Here is a 23,026-nt window from a genome sequence, read left to right as displayed (position 1 = left end):
GAATTCTGAACTCAACGCCCGACCCCTTAGGGCATACTTGCACTGTGCACGGCGACAGTGTGTGACCAGAGGCTGTAATCATGATTAAAGATTTCAAGAACTGCTGTACCTCTAGATCCTGCTGCTCCTCAATCTTAGATTCAGGCTGGGAGCGTACTTCAGGGTTTAACTGAAGAGGCTGGGATACAGACGGGACAGCCTTGGACACCTCCTCAACCCCCTGTTCCCCGAAAATGGCAGGGGTTTGTCTCTTTCCTGGTGCTGCAGTGTTCAGTGTGCAAGTCTCTGATCACAGAGGCAACTCAGCACTGCTGCCTACCCCATGATCTCGGGGGTACCACAATCATGGTACTCATAAACCTGGGAAACAGTCAGACCAGTGTTCATCTCAATGTTGAGGTCATGATCTTTGTTCAAATCCTCGCAAATCCACTGGTAAAGGTCTTAGCTTCTCTGATGTACTGGAAACAGAACCGGTTCACTCAGGGTCAAGGCACCACACACTGATTTGCAAGACTATTCCCAGTTCTTGTCAGTTGTCAGGAATGGTATGGCACCCCAGCCTTCCTCATGTTGGATTCTGAAAAGGCATTTGATTCTATTGGATGGTCCTTCTTAATCAGAGTCCTACAGCAGATGAACATCATCCCAAGTTTTTGCCCTGTGCAGAAACACTATTTTGTCAGCTTTGGGCAAGGGTCGGGTTTCATAGATTCCTTGAAGAACCTTTACAAATTGAAAAGGGGCCTAGGCATAGATGCCCCTCTTTCCTCCTTCCTTTTCACCTTGGCTGCTAAACTCTTGGTGGAACAGATGGAGGGAGATGGTTTCTGGCCTGGAGTGGATGGCCTCAAAACCCGCTTCCTGACCTGACGGATGGGCTATGCAACCGAGAATTTAGATTGCCAAATGTAGGCAATAGACCTAGGAGGGAGGACTATGCACAGCAGACCTACATGTCTATTACTGGATAGCACAATTAGTAGTCATGGGAGAGGGATGACCCGGATTACAAACTGGAACACAATACCTTCCACACTACAGGTCCCTTACACTACCTTAAGTCAAATATAGTTTCATCCACATTTCCACAGTCACAACTTTAACACTGGTTGCATGGAACATGGAGGAGATAAGCTGGCCACACAAACTAACACAGGAAACACCTCTCTGGCTCTGGGATTGGGTCCCCTGGGGCAATAAACACTTGACTTTAGGGGTTGGGACAACATTAATATTTCTAACTTGGAGAACATTTGAAATTCATTACAGATTTACAAACAGAATATGAAATGCATAAAAAACTGTTTTCACTTTTTTCAACATAGGTACACATTAGACTCTACAAGATCAGTTATTACATCTACCAAAGTTCAGCCAGCTAAAGGCCAGGAAAATATTAGTATCCCGAGGCAAAGGGTGTGTATCACAGATTTATTACTCATTACTGGCCAATATTCAGGGCCCTTGGGTCAACATAAGGGAGTGTTGGGAAACAGCCTTGGGCCCGCTCAATGATTATGAGGGAAGCCATATGGGCCCTCACACGTTTGCTAGATCGGACAGCAACAGATTTCTTAAAATCCTTGGCCTACATAGGACCTACTATGCCACAGAATGGATGCACAAGATTAAGATTAAGGCTTCTCTTTTGCATCGGTCTGCACTAGACACCAATGTTCAAGAGGCACCCTTTTATACATGGTCTGGGAATGTACTAACATTCAACACTACTGGAAGCAGATTCAATGTTTAATGACTTCTGTATTAGTCTGTCCTATTGATTTAACACCTAAGATAGCCCTATTAGCGATTATGGAAGAATAAGAGGCACCTTGCTCGGGGTACATTCACTGGAGTTGGTTATCTAATTGCCAAACGAGACATAGCCAAGAAATGAATGATGCGAAACCCTCCTTATGTTACACAAATTGCGAACTGGTAAGGACTACTGCTTAATCTCAAAAGGGCAGTATACAAAGCCAGGAGACACCCCTACAAGCATGAGAGCATATGGGCACCATGGCTAACTGAGCCAGAATTAGTAACTTCCCATTGGACAACTCTGTCCTACACTCACTTAACAGTGGAAACATACTAAACCTTCAACATTTTCAAGACATATTATTTTACGGATCCATGGGATGGTCAAACCAATAGAGCAGCGGACATAACGTTATTAGCTCTACATCTACACTGTTTGCCAAGTTGGATGATTTTTAATAATCTTATCACGTTTTATTTATTAAATAAGCCGGGCTGTATGTTTATGCCATGTTTGTTAAAAAACAGTAACAAATGATTTGAGAAAAAAATGGCGTAAACATTTTTTGCAAGTGGTTCTGTCTGAAGAGCCACAAAGGCCTTCTAAAAGAACAGTGAGAAACCATCAGGGCCAGAGGCATTAGGACAATAGTTTTATGGCTGCCCTAACCCCGCACAAGACATTCTCCTCTAGTGGGATGCAATCGACCCGCTCTGTTGTGCATTTAAAGTTCTCTAAATTAGCAGCCTGCCAGTCCTGCTCCAGACATTACTCCCCAAACAAGTCTATATAGAAGGAGGCAAAGGTATCCAAGATTTCGGGGGTAGTAGTGCGGCTTATGCCTCCTTCATAATATTCTTGTTTGCACCTGTCGGAGCTCGTAGGCCAGCAGCCTGTCCGTCTAGTCTCCCTTCCAGTGAAAGAATTGTTTTATATATAACAATCTGCTAGCTGCCTCTGGCATTAAAAGCAGCCTTTTGCTTTAGGAGTTGTTCTAACACTCGCCTAACTTTTCGCAATTCCCTGTAAGCTCCTAACAAATAGGCACTTTTACATAAGGATTTTTAAGGTTTTAGGCCAGTCTCTAATTCCTACTTCCTCTGCTTCCTTATTTCAAAAAGTGCTGTGTAGTAAATTAATTCCCTTCTTATTCCAGTCTTTGCCGCGTCCCACACAATATTCTAACTCTTACCCATTGTCAATCGTTTTTAAATATTGTACTGCATCCCTTATTGTATCCCTTAAGTGTGGGCTCTCGGCTAACTTGCTCCCTTATGTTATCCTTTACAATTGGGCTTTGGACTAACTTGCTCCCTTATTTTATCCATTAAAATTAGGTCCCTCTAGGCTACCTCATTACTCAGCCAAGGTCTATGGGTGGGTTCTTGTGGTGTAGAAGTGTCTAAGTTCAAACTCACTGCTGAATAATTAGATACAATCTTCGCTTTGATTTCAGTTGATGGAACTTGGGGCAATAATTTTCTTAAATCAAGAAATAAATCAACATGATTGGGACATATGTACGTTAGAATAGAATGTAAAATCTCTGCTGTTGCCTCCACACACCAAATGTATATCTGCTAGGCCTTCCTCTAACATTTTTGGAGCATTCAGACACGCATCTCAGTGGAGATCTGTCTGCGGAGGGCTGGAGTTTTGCATTAAAATCACTCCCAGTGAGCAGTGTGACTTTTTAAAAGTAGGCCAATTGTGGGGAGAAACTCTGCGTGGACAGCACCGCACAGCTTAACATCAGACTCCACTCCCTTGGGCCATCATTCGCCTCTAGTTCAGAATTGGATCCAATGTTTACTTAAGTGCAAAAAGGAGAGGTCATCTTGAAAGCCTCTGAGCATGCAGACCTCTGCCTGCAAATCTCAGGTAATCAAGGGTATGCATTTGTAATTAGGTCACCGGCGGGGTCTCCTTGAATTCCTGTTATTCAGTCTACTGGTGCCTGCCTCCCTCCGCTGCCGATTAGGCTGTTATTAGGCCCCAATGTGATACCTCTGCATGAATCACACCCTGGCAAAGTGTCATTTAAGTGAATGGCCTTTTTTAAAAACAAACATTGATATGCTATAACCAAAGCTAACCACAACTTCACCGTAACCTTTTATTACACAGATTTTATTGGGTGGATCTTATACCACATCCAAGAGTTTCATGCACCCAACACACTACGGGCAGCCAACTCCCACTGCGTTCGTAAGGCCTTTGGTGGTAACATCCAACCCTCTGTGCATGGCTAAACCCTGCTGGGATTGGTCACAGGGCCCTGCTTGAGGGAAGGTTGGACGCCAAGTTGGACTGAAGAGGTCACATATGTTCCGAAATAAAACACATTGTTCTGTTTTTTTACTACGCCAACATTTGAGTGAGTCAAAAAGGAGTTTTTCTTCTACTGAAACAATTAAAAGAAATGTGAAGAAGTTTGTGTTTACAGAATACACTTGGCTACGAAACGGTTGGAATTATACAAATAAGGGTGCTCAAATTTGGTTTTTTTTTCATTTCTCCAATGGACCCTGCAAGGTATGGGAGCGGGTTTCCTGGAGTGCCAAGTTATAGACATCTCTTTTGGCCTTTCTGCTAGTATAGGAGCCAGGTGAATCTATCCATTACTTTTTTCCATTTAGGCCCAGCTTTACACAGTGGGGAAACTCCTGCTGTGTCTTTTCAGCTGCCAAAATGTCATCATGTAATGTCTGACTCGCTTAATGGAGTGCAAGTGTAAAAGAAAGACCACAGGTAGTGCATGCATGGTTTTCCAAGGCTACGTCCCATCAGAGGCGATAATTATTATAAAGGGGTTGAGGCAGAGCATAACAAAATTCACAAATGTAATGAGCATCTTTGAAAGAATTTAGAGGAATAAACTGCCAAATAGCGAGAAACAAAAGTATTCCATTGGAGTGTATCCATAGGCATCAATAGTCGCAAGACACTTAGCAACCTGTTCAGGGATACTTGTAAAATTAGTGGAAGAAATGAACTGCCCAACTAAACCTGCCGTGCATGTTCGACAGCAGTCTGGTCAGTCTTTGGAAAAGTAGCATTAAATTGCAAACATGAAGGTTTATACATAGGAAACAGATGGAGAATATTGCTTTTCCAACAATGTTTTGACGGTGATTAAACCGTCTGAAAAATAAATCGTGAATTTGCCTTGTATAGACACATTTCGTGCACTTTAATCACTATTCTGCTGTACACATGTCAAAAAATCCAATTAAGCAACAAAAAAAATGTATATATATTTAAAATAATAATTAAAAAGTTTTAAAATTGAGGATAAAAGCCACAAGAGGACATATTTACCAGTGAGCCCAACTTTCTTACGACACATAAAACAGCGGTTTTTCTTTTTCATTTTAGGTTTGTCTGGAGACTTCTCCAACTCTTCTGAGGAATTCTGCGCACTCTCTGAAGCGGACGCTGCTCGGAAGAGAAAACACCTGATGAGTCACAAATAACCACAAGAGCACTGCCCAGGAAATCGGGCTACACTAAACCTGCTCAGTTACTGTAGGAACCATGGCCAATAAGGAATGCACTTACTCAAGCAGAAGAAAGAGTGTGCCTGTATAATGTAACCTATCGGAGGAGCCAGAATGAACAGTTTATGTGCAAGATATAGAAGGAGACAAGATATATAATGCCTACCCAAACTCCAGTAGAAGCCAGTGTGCAGCATACTGAACTCTGTATTCCTGGAGATTGGGTATACTGCACATACTCCCACTGGCAGAAGCCAGAATATATAGTCAATGGTGGTACGTTAGAAGCAGCCCTCCTAAAGGAGCAGAGATTTACTGCGTGCGCATACACATTCATACTTTATTTAGCCACAAGAAGGTAAAAAACACCTGCATGGCCACTTATAGCTCATGTAAATTACACTTTATCAAGACCACCCATTCAAACTGAATACAAAGGTGAAGGCTATCAAGTCCATAGCCCTAGGGCATTGTGCCCCATGGGACACAAAAACCCATGTACAGCAAGAGTCACAATGGATATTTAAGAGGAGCAAATTGGAATGAGAAGCCCTTTGATGGTATAAGTGGAAATACTTTGTTTTCTCCGAGTTTCCCTTCCCCTTCCTGCCCTCCGCAACAGGCAAGACCGGGCACACAAATTAATTGCGTTTCCTTAATTTTTGCTGCTGGATATAAACAAGAGACAGAAAATATTATACCTCAACATTTTAGGATCCAAGTATGGGGAGGAACTGGTTGCAATATGCAGGACAATTCTTGAATTCTAGGCCAAAGTCCAGGGTTCGATCACAAACACTACGAACTCTTCATAGTGGTTGTGAATTTTACTTGCAGAAACTCGCAATACAGCCCTCGTTTCTTGAAAAAGAAGTGTACTTTCTATAAACACTTTTATTTCGAGTAGACAAGGATGGAATGTGCACAAAAAACATTATAGCCTCACTAAAAGTGTATAGTACAAAGTAATAAGAATTCTCAGATAAGTAGGGGCACAATGAAGCAAACCTTTGCAGGGCTCTGCTAAAATGAGATTAACAGACTGCCTATTGTATAGCACTTTGCCAAATAAGCATGCATGTACTCTTGGAGACACGGTCTTGGTATGGTACGATGCATTCATCTGTTACTACATAGGCCAACCCAGTAGTAGTGCACATGCGTTCCTCCAGTACCAGAAACAACACATGGTCCAATACTACGCAACACAAAAATGCACACCCCCAGCATGGTTTAACAGTAAAAAATTAACTATCGCCCCCCAGGTGTGACCCTATGGATGAAGAACCCCAGCTGGTAATTCCCCGACTGTTCTGCCTGTATTCCCCTCCTCTGAACGTCCCCCTCAACCCATTTATCATCTTTGGTGTGAATAAACCCAAACCATGAACAATTGTCAGCTGAGTCAAGCTTTTAAGTTCAGTGGCCAAAATAAGTTCAGTGGGTGCCACTAACAAAAATCTTGGAATACAATGGCCCATTTGATATAAGAGCCCAGTTTGCTGTACGAATTTGCTGTATTATGCAGCTGGTGAGGTTCAATCTCCTATCACAGCCTTAAGTAAGCAATGATGGTTTGACTTCTTTATCCCAGGAGAAACAAATGCCGAACAAGTAAATTGTAATCCGAGGGTAGTGCATTAGTATTGGCGACCCTGTGCAACAGTGGCAAACAGCAATATATAGATGATGCCCGGGAACCACTGATTGTACCAGACACCAAAAAAAGTCCATGTCGATTGACACCAAGGTGAACAGATCGAATCAAACCCACCAAGCAGTGCTGAACAAAGCATGGAATGACGTACGTGAATTAATAGAAAACCTCAAACTGAGAGATTACACTGGAGTAAACCAAATCATGGATAACCAACGGGTAAGGAAATAAAATTTTAAGGAAATGCATATAAATCGAAAATGAAAGGAAACATTTTAATGGAAATTTAATTTTAAGGAAACATCCAAAATCTCATTACACTTAGGTGGAGTTTAGGGGTAGTGAGAGTTTTTTGGTTTTAGGGATGGGTGCTGTTTGGGGGTGATGAGGATTTTTTGGCAGTCAGGGAAGGGTGGAGTTCAGGTGTGCAATAGGTATCTTAGGGAACAGGAATAGGTGGAGTTTAGGGGTAGCGAGCAATTTTGAGGGGGGGTCAATTATTGTTGGGGTTTAGGCAGTAGTGATTGATGGCAAATCACATTCGGGGCAAAAAAATATACACATAACACACAACATATACACATAACACAACAAATACGCAATAATAAACACATTAACATAAATATACACATTTCCACAAAAAAAAATCACTTACCTTATACTGCCACTCATACTGCTACTCCACATTCTGCAGCTCATCCTCGTTGTTCTGTGGCAAGTCTTCCGAGCGCGAAGCCTACAGCCAACTCTCTCATCAAATAAAGAGGCTGTTCTAAAGCATCTTGATTGGCTGGAGCGGGCTGGCTCAACGCTCCAAAAAGCACTGTAAAGCCTGTGCCTGCTTTCCAACCCAGCTGTCCAAGACAGCCGGGTTGGAGACGTTTGAATTGCGCATGTCGGCTTGGCTGTAGCAAGGTAGCCAGCCAAACCAACATGTGCATTGCAAACTCAAGTGGCCACTCCTCACTGTTGCCAATCATTTGCAGCAATGAAGCACTGACTCCGCTCTCGTGGTCAGTTTGCACAAAAATAAAATGGCAATAAAATTATTTTATTTTGATGGTTTTCTGCCCAGCAGTGTTTCGGAGCGGGGATCCTCTGCTCCCACGGAGGAAACACAGCTGGGTTATGGGTGGTTGGGGTTTAAGGTTCAGTGAAAGGTAGGGGTTTGAGATGGTGAAAGGTTTTTAGTTAGTGATTAGGTACTTTAAAGGTTCTGGGAAGGGTGGAGTTTAGGTATGGTGAGAGTCTTTAGGGAGCAGGGATGCTATTTAGGGGTTGTGAGATGGTCATTGATGGGTGGTGTTAAGGGTTGGTGAAGTATCAGCGAAATTAAAAGCATCCAAGATAATTATTTGACAATGTAAAAGATATAAATCTGAACTAATGTCCCCTTAAGTAAAGCCCTGATAGAAATACCTCTGACAAAAATGTTTCTGGAGGGTAAGACCTACAAACACGGCACTTACACCTTAAAAATAAATGTATAAGTCAATTTAAAAAAAGGACATTCTATGAATTGGTTTCTACGAAATGGTAAATGGCATTCATCCTGTAAATTTCTATTAAACATTTTAAGTGAAATGGTTTCTCAGAATAGTATTCCATTAAATGTATCTATGAAATCACATACAACCAGCATGAAAACCAAGAAGCTACAGTAAAAAAACTTCTAAGAGGCAAGAAGAATAGGGTCCCACAAAGGACATTTTAGCCTGTGATCTCGAAGAGCAGTGGGCTATGCCAAGGAGTACCAGAGAACTGAAAACATTCTGGGACAGTGCTCAGAAACAAGTGAAGGTATTACGCCTCCCACACCAAATAAGGTGGGGAACCACTTTTACCCAAGAAAGGTTGCAACTATACCAACAGTCAGTAGAGGAGGTACAATCCAGACAACCAGCAGCAATTATAAATTCCAGGACATTTTTAGAATTTGTGAAAGTAAAAAATAAAACCTCTCAAAAATGTCTGACACTCATAAGACCGACAGAAGCAGAAAAAAAGGATTGTAGTAAAATCTGGCAGTACAACACCAAACATAAAAAAAAAGCTCACAACCAGAGTTCAGCTTTAGACGTACAGAATAAATCAATGATCTCCTCACACCATTCACAAAGTTACGGGATAAAGGCAGAGTCTGGGGAGTTAGAGAAGAACATGATTTCCCCTCCAGGGAACCAGGTAACCTACAGCAGTCCAAAGGAGAAGTCACTGGGTTGACCACTAGAGAAGAATGGGTTTCAAACCAGAACCTTAAGACCAAAACACAACAGCAGTGTTGTCCTTAAGATTTGAACAACTTTCCCTTTCAACAGAAGTAAGGATACGCGGTATAAAATGTTAAAGTAGAGCATCAGGTGGTTGGTTTGGAGGTCTCTTTCAAGTCAGTTTAGTGGGACCGACAATGCACTTCGAAGCAATGCTGCAATACACCTATCACAATAATGATTTCCAGTACTAGATGGCGAAATCTAGTACCTTTTAATAAGTCAACCTTCTGAGTCCACCAACAAAGATACTTAAATCAATCCTCTTCGATTAAGGTGCTAGGCATGATTTCAATGAGGAAGGAGAGTCTGCAGCATTTTAAATGGTAAACTGTCCCAAAGGGACATGGATGCACAAGTTCATTAAGCAAATGGAACTATCGAGATGGAGCAGGCCAAGTACTGTGGTGTTCCCCAGTGCCAGAACTCTTCCAGATATTGAAAAATCTAGGCCACAGAACAGTCAACAAATTTTCCTGTTAAAATAAATCTCTGATGGTATTACCTGGAATTTCTCGGATCAAAATCCCTGTACTGTCAAAGAGGAAAATGCTTCCAACAAGTCTCCATAGAACGAGCTCTGAACAGCCAATAACACATGCAAGGCTAAGTGTTAATTTGGGAGAAGGAGAGGAGTTGCCACAGCTGAAAGAATTACTGTAAATACTCTAGCAGTGTAAGCCTATTAGTAAGTAAGCATCTTTACATATAGCGATCACTTTCAGTGGCAAATATTAAATAGTAAGGAGGCACTTCCTCGACCGGCATCTATCTTAAGAGATTTATGCTTGACATTAGTCTATCATCTGCATCACCTCCACAGTTTTCAAAAACACCACCATCTGGAAGTATTTCAAAAGAAGCACCCGGTTCATGCCATTGGAAATGGTATCAGTCAGATACCCTCAAAGTTCTTGGGTACCCAGAATAACATCCTAGGCATTTTCCAGAACCAATTTGAGACGGAATCTCCTCTGGATTCACTTGCATGAGTGAGGTGGGACACTTTTCTGGACGGGACTGAATGAAAAACTTTTAGCTGTATAGACAGCATATTTCTGTATACTCCAAGAAATATTTTACTTAACATGTACAAACAATAGTCTCCTCAAAATGCCATGCTCTCTGAGTTTCATTGCTCTATATATTCACAGTCCTCTGAAGACACTGTCATCTATGTTAGGTGAGTAGGGTCTCGTTTCCTGAAAGAGGGCTGGAAAGGATGTAGGTTCTGATGAATTATAGCACTGATGCCATTAGCTGCACAACTGACTGACAAATTGAAATAGGACTCCTCCGACTCTTCTGAAGAAAGTATTTTATTTTTTGCATTTAATTGCTGTTGATATTCTTGAGGGAGAAGTGAGAACACTAAAATGTACACTTAATCTCCCTCTTAAAAATGGAAATGTTGAATGCTTACAAATTGACCTCTAAGAGGTATCGGGTCAGAATGGACACCAAGGCATTCACATCAGGCCTATTTGCCTGGCGGCCTATAGCACAGAAACCTTGTTCAACCCGAAAGCCCCGGCTCATGGGGCTAAGGAGAGGAAGTGCCTTTATCACTCTTTGATAAAAAGCACCACCTTACTGTAGAACCCTGTGGTAGTTGCAAGACTAGATGGAAGTCTTCAAAAACTCTGCATTTGCAAATAATTGCAGGGCTGAACCTTTCTACACAGGGAAGAGAGTCTTCTAGCAACTGAAAAAGAACATCAGATGAAAGACCAGAAGACTTTGGATGGACTCATAAAAGAGCTTGTCTCTGGTAAATGCCATCAATACATTCAAAAACAGAGCTCAGCCAGCAGTGAAATAATTGATGTACAAATGATGTACCTCAATATTACATGGACACACTTAATAGGGATCATTTCAAATGTGTGTGTAGCTAGAGAAAGACTTTTAGCTACCCATGGCTCCTGTAATGTAAACAGATCACTGTGTGCAGCAGAATATTGCTAATTGGATTACAAGACTCTGTGTCAGAGGCTCAGATATTAGTTGCCTGGGGTTGCCTACCCAAGATTCTGGACAGACACAGAAACACCCCGGGCCTACTCAGAGGATAGCAGAGGCATAGGCAAAATTGTGAGTCTAGTAAAACTGACCCTCTACTCCTGGAGCAGACAGCAAAATGCAGCCACTATAGAAACGTACAGCAAATTTGTGCCATTGGAAAACTAGTTATCCCAGCTGGAATAGAGGGTCCTGGAACATTTTGGGTAGCACAAATTACCCTAGATACTGCAGAAGTGATTTCTCTTTATAGGCATGCCCCCCTTTCTTTTGGGCTTCATCCTTACTGCTTGTCGCTCAGCGCAAGCTACCTGGCAACCACAGATATATTAAATGTGATGGCCACTGGAGTAGGTTCATCGTAGGAGGGCATGCCTTATTTAATCTGGCCCCAAGACACCAAACAATAGGTAGTAGAGGCTTTTCTTTAGCAACTGTTTGCCAGTTGTGGCGTTTTGTTTATTGTCTAGAAGCAACAATTAAAAGATGTAAGGCCCCTTGTTGTGGCTACAGCTAGTTCTGGTCAAGGTAAAACACCTGCCAATTCACGGACAACCGGATATTTCCAAACAGAAAAAAGAACACCTTTGCATACGAAAGGGTAAATTTTATTCAAGAGAATTAATAATAATTTATTGTTGGCAACTAAGTGTCTGGTTTGGCATACAAAAGGGAGACCGAAGGAGGACTAGTACATCTGCAACTGAAGCGAACAGTGTGGTCTTTGATACGAATGTACTGTAATTACTTATTAATATTCGTACTTGCTTCAACAGTTTTGTAACATTTTACATAATAGCTATTACCAAATCCTATTCAAAGGTAACTCATGCCTTCAGTCCATTAAACGTCATCCCTATATATAACAATCAATAGTATGTTGAAACACTGCAACAGACATTTTAATGAAAAATAATTGAATTAAAATGTAAGAGTTTAGCTACAGATGAAGTACAAAGCAAACACACTTAATAAAAGGAATATTCTAGAGCAAAAGACAGACAAAGAAAGTCCTGCATGAGAATAGCACTTCAACAACAAAGGAGAAACTAACTACCAGCCAGGGTAGCCTTCAAGAAAATTGAAATGGACAATTTACAAAACAGAATAACTTATTTTAGATGAAGGGGCTCCTCTTAAGAGTCCAAATCAAATGAAAGATTTGAAGTGCTCAAGAAAGCAGGTGGAAAAAGGCTGTTTGGAAGAGAGATAGGCAAGGTAGACAACATGAGATCCAGTGGAAGTAAATTGTACAGAACCGAGTTTCACATTGGCTCATCAAGTAAACGGGGGCTCAAACTTAATGGTGACTTTAAAAAAATAAAAAAAATGTAAAACTACGCATCTAGTCAGGCATTTGTAAGTCATGGATTCTATACCACTATAAAACGTGGTCATCGTGAAGAATGATCAATATGCCTCCACTCAATGATTCTGAAGAAGCAAGAGAAAGCTGTCAAAATTAAAAATGAGTTGCCGCGAATACACTGTATATGAATTGCTTAGAGGTTTGCAATCGGTTACCCTTGCCCCAATCATAAATTACACTGTAAAAAAAGGTCGCACAAATGGAGATTGCATTGACATACATGGCTTCCTGAGAGGAAAAATTAAATAGTATGACAAAGGGAGGTGAATTGTGTGTATGGTAAGCACAATGTTTTATGGTTACCATGTGTTTCAGCAGTAGGGCAGAAAAGAAGTGGTATCTATTTGCCTCAGTTTAATGGAGGATCTAGTACTCTGAATGGTGGGAGAACACCCTTTTCAATTTAGACCTATGTTCTCAGGTCACAAGATGCTGAAACTGGGTCCTCTGCTCCTCAGTTCATTCCAGTGAGACTCTTATTGCACTAAGCCCTCTGCTCCCCGTAATACCATTCAATCAGAAGACTCTACCTCAGAGTTCATCCTCTGCTATCCAGACCATTTATTAGAGTCTCCACGAGGAAGTACTCTGCCCTGTAAAATCAACTTGTGAAATGCCACTTCTGAACCCCGTTGGGGTAGAACGTTTGGAGGAGCTGATTCAACGAAAACCTTTCACTTACCGGCTGCTCTCTCTAACTTGATATCTGTCTCCTGATGTTTCCTCTTCCCCCTTCTCACACAGTCTTCCTGGGAAGTGTTGCCTGCCGCTACCTCACTCTCTATTCTCGTACCACAAATGAACCCTGCCTCAGAGTGCCTGGAAGGGTCGGAAATATCTGAAATATCCAATGAGAAATCCCCGCCGTTACTCGTTCACTGACTACCATGCACACTGCTTTTACCTACTTCTCCACAATGCAATCCAGAATCAGTTACCAGGACACACTGTATTTTTGTGGATGCCCAAAACAGATTTGCACAATACCAGACTCTTATCCGATGCTCCACACATAACCCACAGCCTCTACTGTCGTGTCTCGACAGCGCCTAGCACGCACTGCATGACATACTCAGAGCCATAACTAGGAAGCACTGCGCCCTAGCTTAGCCAGCCAACACCAATCAGCGCAAATGCATTCAGACATGCCACCCTCCCTAACCCCTTTCACCCCAAACATGCTCAGTTTCATATCTGCCAGCAGGCATTCCCAGCACATTCTACCCTCACTGAGGGACAATGATCTGCAACACACTCAGCCAGGCAATCCATACATGCCTTACTGAACATTTTTAACAAGCTCCTTGCAGTAAACACTACACTCACCCAACCCAGAGTGTGGGCTGCTCCACACCATCAGTCAAAATGTACAGGCCAACACTCAATAAGCCCACCCAAGATGGGCAGCCACGCTGAATAAGCTACTGCGAACAGGCTCATTTTCATATACTGGGTTAAACCCTCCCAGCACTTTCATATTGAGCCAGGGCCCAAACGTTCATTTATGAAAAATAACAGCCCATCATAGAAATGTCCGTTGTGGATCCAAAGCCGAGGGGAAAAAAAACTTGCTCTCCATGGACATCATATCATTAAACAAATGGTTGGCCAAAGTAAAGTGAGACATGGTGGATTATACATTTATTTGTGCCTAGCTGGTTTTTGGTCACAGCAGAGAAATGTCAGATATACACAAGAATCCAAGCAGACTAATAGAACAATAATTAAGAATAATTCGGAGTTCGAAATAATCTAATGTTTAAAGATGTAGCTGAAGTTTATGGAAACTAGATGAATAACATGTTAGCTGTGTTGTATGAACTACTTTAAAAGTGATAATGGAAAGAATTGTTCATATTAAAATGTAACCAAAGATAGAATCAAGGAGGAGGTAAATTCAGATAGTAAAGTTACCTAATATGTTAACCTCTATCTAAAAATCTCGTAAACTAAATAAGAGTTAACCCTACGTCATACATACCAACAGGTTCTACTGTCATTGTCCGAACTTAGCTTGGGAAGGTGTGTTGCTGTCAAAGCCCTACTTGAAAAACTGTTGTGTCTTCAAAGTTTGTCACTCCATGTTGTCGTGATTACCAGTTTTCTGTTATCTCACACGTTGATGGGCTCATTTGTAGTATTGTTCCATCACCTTTATACTTTTTCCAGGGTTTAAAGACTGCGTCATATATTTGTGTACAAAGCCAGGGGATGCCCCAGGAAATTTGGAAAAAAATTGGTATTTTGGATAAGCTTCTATGGGCTTTTTTGGGGAAGGGGAAGCAATCCCAGGATCCACTCAACTAAGGCCGGTTCCCCACGCTGATGGCAAGGCGTATGCGAGAGGAGACCTGATGGAAATCTCTTTTCCTGCGGCGATTGAGTCCATTGCACCAGCTGTGCTACAGACAATAATGGACATGGAGTATGTGCTGTTGGCTACCAGAACACTCAGACTGAAATATATTATACAGCTCCTTGCATAAGCGTACAATTGTTGGTGGTTAGTTGTGAACCGTTAAAAAAAAGAAAAATGCAGCAATAAGTAGATAAAGAATAGAATATTGCTTCTCAGGATTTGGAGAGAACATCGCCTTGAGCTTACCGAATAGTCAAAAATCATATGCAGCAAGGCCAACATGTGCCTCATTAGGGCTTTCAGCCGCCATTTATCCCATCAACATTTTTTCCACAAAGTACCAGGGTCAGCCAATATGAAAATCGGCAGTGCAAGTTTGTAGATTTAATTAAGGCTCACAAGCTACAAGAGATACTAATCGCAGCGAATACTCAATCAGCAAATATTTAACATTGCTGTCCCTAACGGCTTCAATAAAACGAGCACATTCAGGCTATTAACCACATCTAGAAAAGCATCCAACAAACCTATTGAAAGTTAGTTTAACGTGGAGGCCCATTATGGAAGCCTGGCCTCAAAGTCGATCCTTTTTGTCTTTTCTGTATTTTTTCTTGTGATGAACAGAAGTAATGGATACATTCCCCATTGACTGAATATCTACTAAATAGTACTATAGAAGTTCTCTCAATTCCAGTATAAAGCCCTTTCTCCCATTGACTACGCTTCTGAACTGTCATCTATTTCAAGCAGGTGCACCATCCCACTGTCCATTCTCATAGAAATCTCCCAACACTGCATTTTGCAGATCTATCACAAACATTCAATCACCTTAAAAACCTAACATGGTTCTTATACCAGCACTCTGAATGTTTTGTTGTTTGCCAATTTCATAGCCTCAGCTTCAGAATGGATCTGCAATTCTTCTTTAAGCCTTCTTCCTGATAAGGAAGTATCAGCATTCAAAATGACTTCTCTTTTTCGAAGACGTATGTGTAGTTCTTTAAATAGCCAGTGTAGATGAATAAAGATAGCTTTGTACTTAAGGACAATTTAGGGGAGCCAACCTAAATCAGACAGTACATTTGTTTCACTCCAAGCCCACTATTCACGTACTCATGTTATTTTCTTCCACTTTGGAAGGATCCCAGTGCAATGCTCACCAGTTGTGGCTTGAGCGCGGTGACTGCTTTATACGGTGGTGCCTTGTCAAAGGCTACTAAAGCATGTTATTGCCTTTGTCCTTCTATTGCTATTTAAGTATTTGGTATACTAGGTTAGGTTGATGTAGAATATGCAACAGTGCCAGAATTTTCTGCTACGAGAATCCTCTGCATATGCCTTGTATGGAGGCCTGCTACTATTCCATTAAATACTCCTCTATTTCCTCATTTGCATCTATGCTTGTATGTGGTATTTGTATTTCGCAAACCTAGCCAAAGTGCAGCAGAACAGTGTATAGTGACAGAGACAAGCATAAAGTCAATAAGTGATAGGAGACGTATCTGGTTTGTAGACTGTTAGTACATTGTGATGGAGCGTTCTTTGAAGAGGTGCTTCTTTAACTCTTTCCTAAATTGGAGCAGCAGTGGGGCGTTCTTCACGGATATGGGGATGTTGCCTCAGATCCTGAGTGCATAGATGAAAAAATACCTGTTGTCTTGTTCTTTTTTAGACTTAGTCTGCAGGCCGATTGTGTCCAGATTGATGGTGTTCCGATAACCACCAGACATGGTGAGCTTGTCTACGAGATAAGCGGGGATGCTGGGTGCGATGGCGTTGTAAATGCTACAGCTAGTTTTGAAGGCTGTCAAGGGCAGGCAATGAAGTCCCATGAGGACAAACGTGATGTAATGATACTTCTTCGGGCCTTGCATGAGACTTCATACATACTGCAGCATGTAGATGTCGTTAAGGGGTGCCAGTGTTGAGTCGGAGAGGCCATTGAGCAGGGTGTTACTACCATCCTTATGCAAGAGTACAAGGCCTTGAATAACAGTTCAGAAGTTGCTTTCTGGAATAAAAGATTTCACATTCTTTAGAGGCAACAGCTGGGAACAGGAAGTCTTTGCTTTATTGGCAATGTGTTTCTTCAGGGGGTCAGTGTTCAGGGTGAAACTACAAGTGACTTAACATTCATTGAGAGTGAAAGCTTAGTGGAAGGGTTCAAATCTGTCAAGGTTCATGTCACTGATTCAGGTCGAGGTCTGTGTTGTTTCAGGTTTATTGTTTTAGGCAAATAGGAATTCTGTCTAGGTTGGGTTGAGAGTCAGGAACGCGCTTGACATCCAGGTCTGGATGATGTAGCAGCCAGTGTTTGAGGAGTTGGATATCTGAGGCAGTGGAGACTTGAGTATAGTTCTATACCTCCCAGTTCATTGTTCCCAGGCCATCAAGTCTATTCGCTCAGGTAAGTCAACTTCATTTAATTACCTCAGTCTCAATCCCACGGTTGTCTGATCAACTAGGAGAAACAGGGGAAACAGAGGACCAAACAGGCACAGGTCATGCAGTTCATCAGAGCCAGATAGTAGTAGTTCTCCTGGATAACAGAGTGGAGAAGCTGCAAAGTCGTGTGTTTCTCTTCAATCAAGACTTCCCCGGAGTGAGCTGCTGTGCAAAGTTCTAAGAGAAACTCTGAAGAGAGTGATTTGAGTCAAAATTCAATTTAGGAATTCTGGTTAAGAATTTACTATCAGCCTAGATACCAATTTTCCTGTACGTAACAGCCCAGATCGGGACGAAACCTGGATAAAGAAAAAAGTGCATTTCTGGTTGCATAAATTGCAACAGAGGACAGCAACTTTTCTGATATCATTAGTTCCAAGGATAGAGATAGGGTTGTTGCTCCATCCAAATTAAAAAATCTCCTCAAAATGGAAGGAGGTTGAGGCTACTAGAAGAACTCTTCTGGCTTTTGCTACGCTCATTCAAAATCTAGCTGCGCTGATCAGACATATGGACAGTGTGACAGCAGACACAGAAAAATATTTGCCTCATTTAAGAATTATTGCTAGAGTCCAGACATTTGTAGGACACCAAATAGACTTATTTGCCAGTCAACAGATTTAGCCAATTCTACTGTTTGGCACAAGATTTAGAATGAAAAAAGCTTGGGCACTCTAGCCCGGTCTTGCTGCTTGCATCCAAGTCTTATCTATATTTTTCACTGTTTTCCTGTAATCTCAAGGGCTTAGTTGAAGATCAAGTGGGTAAAGGTTTCTTGGCTCCTTTCTTTTATCCAAAAAATGTCCCCTATTCATGTCAGTCATTACAGGTTTACCTAGAAGGTTAGCAAAAGTTCTACAAGATTTCCCTGTTGCTACCCTACCATTCAAAGGACTGCTGATAAGGCCTGGAAGGCGTTGATTATTTTGAACCTAATGCTTTGAGATTACGTTTTGCAGTGTCTCATCCTTCTAATATGATAGGGGTTACTTCTTTTGAACCTCTGGATTCAGCTTTTAGTTAAGGAAAGAGAAACAGAAAAACGAGAATTTGTCTAAGAAGGTGTAATCACTTCTTAGAAGCAATGGCCAGAAGGAGGAAGAATGTAATGAGGAGTAATGAAATTAAAGCATTTTCTTTCCAAACCACTCTTGTCAGAACATGAGCCTCAGTCTCCAATTGTGTGATGAAAGTCCAATTGTGCGAAATAGAAGAAAACCAGAACATAATCTTGGTCTAGGTTCAATCTAGTGAAACACAGTGGAAAGAAGTGCTCATCAATTCAGTGACAATATTAAAGTGTGGCATTCCTTTGAAGTAGTGATGATTGCCCAAACAATTATGCTCACAACTGGAATACTGTGAAAGTCTGGTTTGTTGCTTTTGGATCCACAAACGAGTCTCAAAGAAATTGATCACAGTAGTCTGCCAAATCTATAGAATGAATGGCTTTCAGTTTAGCTGCGAATATCTCGCAACTCTTCTTATTTAGATATTCTCAATCTCCTGGACAACGCTGATTGAGGAAGTCGAAGAAGAAAACTTAAATCAGCAGAAACTGTGATAAGTCTAGTGGAGGGTCCAATTTTGCATCATGTTACACTTTCTTTATACTTATCACACATCTGCCCATTAATTGGTCTCTTAGTGCTTTACGTGCACACATGCAGGTTTCGTAAAAAGGAGATCTGTATGTAGGATTAGCAGAGCTTAGTGAATAAAGGTCTGTGCTCTATGACAGTCTGGGGGCAGAGATGTCTCAAAGATAATTGAAGTCTTTAAGGCTTTGTGGAAGAACCCTTGAAGTAAAGGAGATCTACAACTCCACCCATATCGCCACTGTACATACATCAAACCTTAAAATAAGAACGCTCTCCAAAAAGCCTTTCTTCAGACATTTCATCACATATGGGAACTCAATTATGGGCATGATGTGACTGACCTAGAGGATCATAGCATGATCTGACATTCTAGCACAGCTGTGGACTCTTTCCATGCATCTGGCAGATACCCATTGCTCTTGAAATAGAGAAATGAGTTCTACATGTCAACAGGTCACCAGCAAGTCTCTTTTTATGGGAAAAGAACAAGAGTGATCAGGGTTGAGTCTAAGCTTCTTGAGGGAGCACTGAAAATCCATAAGTTACAGCATGCTCATCTCTACCAGCTCTTATTGAGTTGAAACCCTGATGGAGCAGTGGTTCATATAGAAGGAGACTTTTGTTTGCAAAACTGTCCCAGTTAAGCCTTCAAAATGTGTATGCTTCCCTGTTCCTGAGGATCCTCTGAAGCATCTCCTGAGAAGCACTACTCTCTTCCATTGTTTAGCAATCCGAGAGAAACTATCTTCATCTTCCTACAATCTTATGCCATTCCAAAAGCCGGCATGGTAATATCACACAATAATAGCAGTACTCGAACAGAATATGACCTAAACGGACTTTCAAGGTGTGAAGTCAAGCATGCAAACTGCTGAGAAAGAACATCCATCTAACATTTTGTGTTCCTTGCTCACAGCACTATGGCTGCATAGAAGCAGCAATGTTAAAATTCTCTTGCAAAAGGGCGCCTACTTGACCCTTTTGTTTTCACATGTTAAAATTCTTTTCAACTGGATTTAATTTTTGGATTTCCTACGTGGAACCCACTTGAGAATTTTTGTAAACGTATCTCCAATTCAAATAGTAATATAGCAACTAGAGGGACATGAAACGGTTCTATGTTGCCACAAATACAAAGCCTCTTCCATTCTCTTAAATTTGTCCCTCTTGTGGAAAATCCTCATGCTAGTCTTACAATGAAGTCATCCCTTAGCATCCATACTGGAATAGCTAGAACGCTGAACATAAAATCTTTATAGTGGTGACGAATCTCTTCTCCATTCTTTGCCAAAATAAAAGAAGCTGGAGGTATAGCTGACAACACATTTGTGTTACATCTTTTCATCCGAACGGAGTAGTACACCTGGAGGGTACATTAGATAGTGAGCAGCTGACCCAGTTAGTATTGTGAATAAACTTCTACACTTTTCCTTTGTTCGTACATGGCAGAAGTATTTTATGGACTATAAAGGAATATCCTGTAAGGAAATAATAGTTTATCAACTTTGTCTCACAAATATCTATCTGGAATTCCCTTTATCAGTACATGCTAAAATATGATGTAATTATCTTGAACAAGTTCAATCTCATTTCCTTTGTCATTGCCTGGTGTTATTTTCTATTCTCAGATAGTGTTCGGTATTATACAATATTCCATGTCAGATTGCCATGGTTGCAATTTTTTGTTGTGCTTACTTAAAGAGGTTAAGAGATCGTGCTTCGTATCAGTATTACCAGACTCTTAATCATCAGAAATCCCCTGGATCTATGGAAGAAAGCACCTAAACACCAGCAGGATGGCCATAGGTGAGCAAGGAAAACAAAGAGAAGCTTCTGTTCAGACTACAGAACTTTCGCCTCCCAATCCAGGAAGCCTGTAGGCCACTGTTTGTGTCTAGTATTCATAGCCTTATTGTAAGCCTGCACTTTGATATAACCAGAATGCAGAACATATGAGGAAAAGTGCACTGTGCATGGACACAGAACAAATGCATCTTAACAGAGAAGCTGCTTGGTGGTTACATGATACAAGTGAAGCATTCTACTCATTATTCCACCAGTCCAGTTGAACATCGAGGACTTCTAAAAGCATTGTTTTTTACTGTAACGGCAGAAGCAAGTCAATAACTTTAGAATAGCACTGTGCTCCGGCCATATTTATGAAATCTGCCCAGCTAGGTTAGAAAAAGATAACCATCTTCCAAATCTCTGATCACTGGTTACTATCGAAAGATGCGCCTTTTAAATTACCACATCAACGTATATCCAAGCCACCTTCTTAGAGGTGCTGTAAATATTGCTTTCCTCTATGTGCAAATGCAAATCTTCTTTTCCTCAATCTCTGAAGGAATTACATAGCTTTTCTTTAGTGCATAGAACTTCAAAATGTACCTCAAAAGGAGGTGAAATCAAGGGGTTCTTCACACTTACAAAGTAGTTCATTTTATCTTTGTAAAGTTTAATTCCCGATCTTCATCACTCATCCTTCTCCAGGACCAGACTGCCAAGTTCGTTAATAGAGCATGAAAGGCATCACATTTCATATCACCAAAACATTAGAAGAGCCTGAGGCATCAAAGTCAATAGAGGACCCCAATATCAAGAAGAGATGCCACAGCAAAGGCCAGATGCAGCACAGCTCCGCACCAAAGCCTTGAAGGCAGCACAGATGAAACCCAGAGGCATAACAGAAAAGGCTACCCAACTAACCAGGGGTGAACTCTGGGAAATTACTGCAGGACTTCCTCTGACGATAGTTACCAACCAAGAGAAAAGTCAGCATCAATCAAGCTCCCAAGCCTATTGACAGGTATATTACAGCAGAAACACAAGACATTCACAAGCTTAAGTACAAGCTCTCTTGCATAGTACATGAAAATTAACAGAGCTCATTGTTCACATGAGCAAAACAAGTCAGAAGGCGAGATTGGTCTTGCAAATAAGATGCCAACTCTTACCAGACACAATATGACAACAAATAATATAACTATGACCCAGTGAATGAACTAGGTCCGTATCAACGCATTAAATGTTTAGCATATCACCAGATATACAAGGAGAACCGTCTCAGCGCAAAGAGTTTGAGTAGATTAAAAAACAAAAGTTAAGCACCTCAAATCAGATAACATCTCATTCATCCCTCAAGAAAACATCACTCATTCCTCACACTTAGCATGACCATAACATTAATTATGAGCTAAACACCATGCAATCTGCATCACATCACACAAAGCCAGAGTGTACTGAACACACGTATCTATAATCACCTTGTAGGTCTTCATTTTCAGCTGCTATTTTGTCATCTGTTGAATTTTCCGCTTGTGAAGATGCTTCTGGTTCTGATACCGGAGAATGGCTAGATACTGGCCTGAAAGTAAAAGCAAATAGTCAGAATCTATAACGCATGCTTGAAGGGCTTGAGGACATTCCTCCTTCTCAATCAAAAGAGGTTTCTAGAAAAAGGACAGCAGCAAACAAGCCTTTGTCAAGGTCTAGCCAGGATATCTTCTTTTAAAACGTAATGGGCACATCATGCTGAAAGCAACCGGACAGCATCAGGAGGGTGGAGCGTTTGGAGTAGTCAGCTTAAAACTTCCTTTAGAAAACTCATAAGTATAGATCAGAACTCCTGTTCAGCTTGCAAAGAGTGGCACGAGTCACAACCTAAAATGTATACTTTTTAACTGAACCAGGAACATACATTTCTCAAAGAACCCAAATGAACTTTAAAAAAAAAAAAAACGTTTACCAACAGCCTTTAGAAATGAACTGAATTTCTGGAACATCCAATCAGATGAAAGAGTTGTGTTCAGTGATTAAGTGGCATTTAGTGTAATTTCATTGAGGACTTACTAGGCACTCAGACGGGTAGGAAAGGGTGGGCAGGATTTCTCCACCTTTTTTCAGATTTCACCTACATTAGTGTCTTTATCCCCAAGTTAAAATTTGAAAGCAGGATTCTTTAACTTGCGTCTAAAAGGGCAGGATCATTTCCTAATTTTCAGGATAACCACAGACCATGTAAAATTAGATTTACTG

The 23,026-nt window shown here is 41.2% G+C and overlaps 1 protein-coding gene across 7 annotated transcripts in view; it reads right to left on the bottom strand.

Annotated features, from left to right (window-relative positions):
- ZFAND6 (zinc finger AN1-type containing 6) overlaps window positions 1-23,026 on the bottom strand; it is a 181,798-nt gene that overhangs the window by 65,476 nt on the left and 93,296 nt on the right. For 6 of the 7 annotated variants that reach the window (XM_085644702.1, XM_085644703.1, XM_085644707.1 and 3 more), the window contains 2 exons: window positions 22,255-22,355; window positions 5,087-5,203 (listed from right to left, as the gene is read on the bottom strand). In XM_085644702.1, the coding sequence (XP_085500828.1) occupies window positions 5,087-5,203; window positions 22,255-22,355 (218 nt within the window). Of the gene's footprint in view, window positions 1-5,086; window positions 5,204-13,265; window positions 13,422-22,254; window positions 22,356-23,026 lie in introns of all 7 variants that reach the window. The other variant, XM_085644708.1, reaches the window with a different exon arrangement.

The sequence above is a fragment of the Triturus cristatus genome, chromosome 3_1 (assembly GCF_964204655.1).
Source record: "Triturus cristatus chromosome 3_1, aTriCri1.1, whole genome shotgun sequence".
Classification (NCBI taxonomy): domain Eukaryota; kingdom Metazoa; phylum Chordata; class Amphibia; order Caudata; family Salamandridae; genus Triturus; species Triturus cristatus.
Note: the sequence above shows the minus strand (reverse complement) of the source record. Positions and strands in the feature narration are given on the sequence as shown.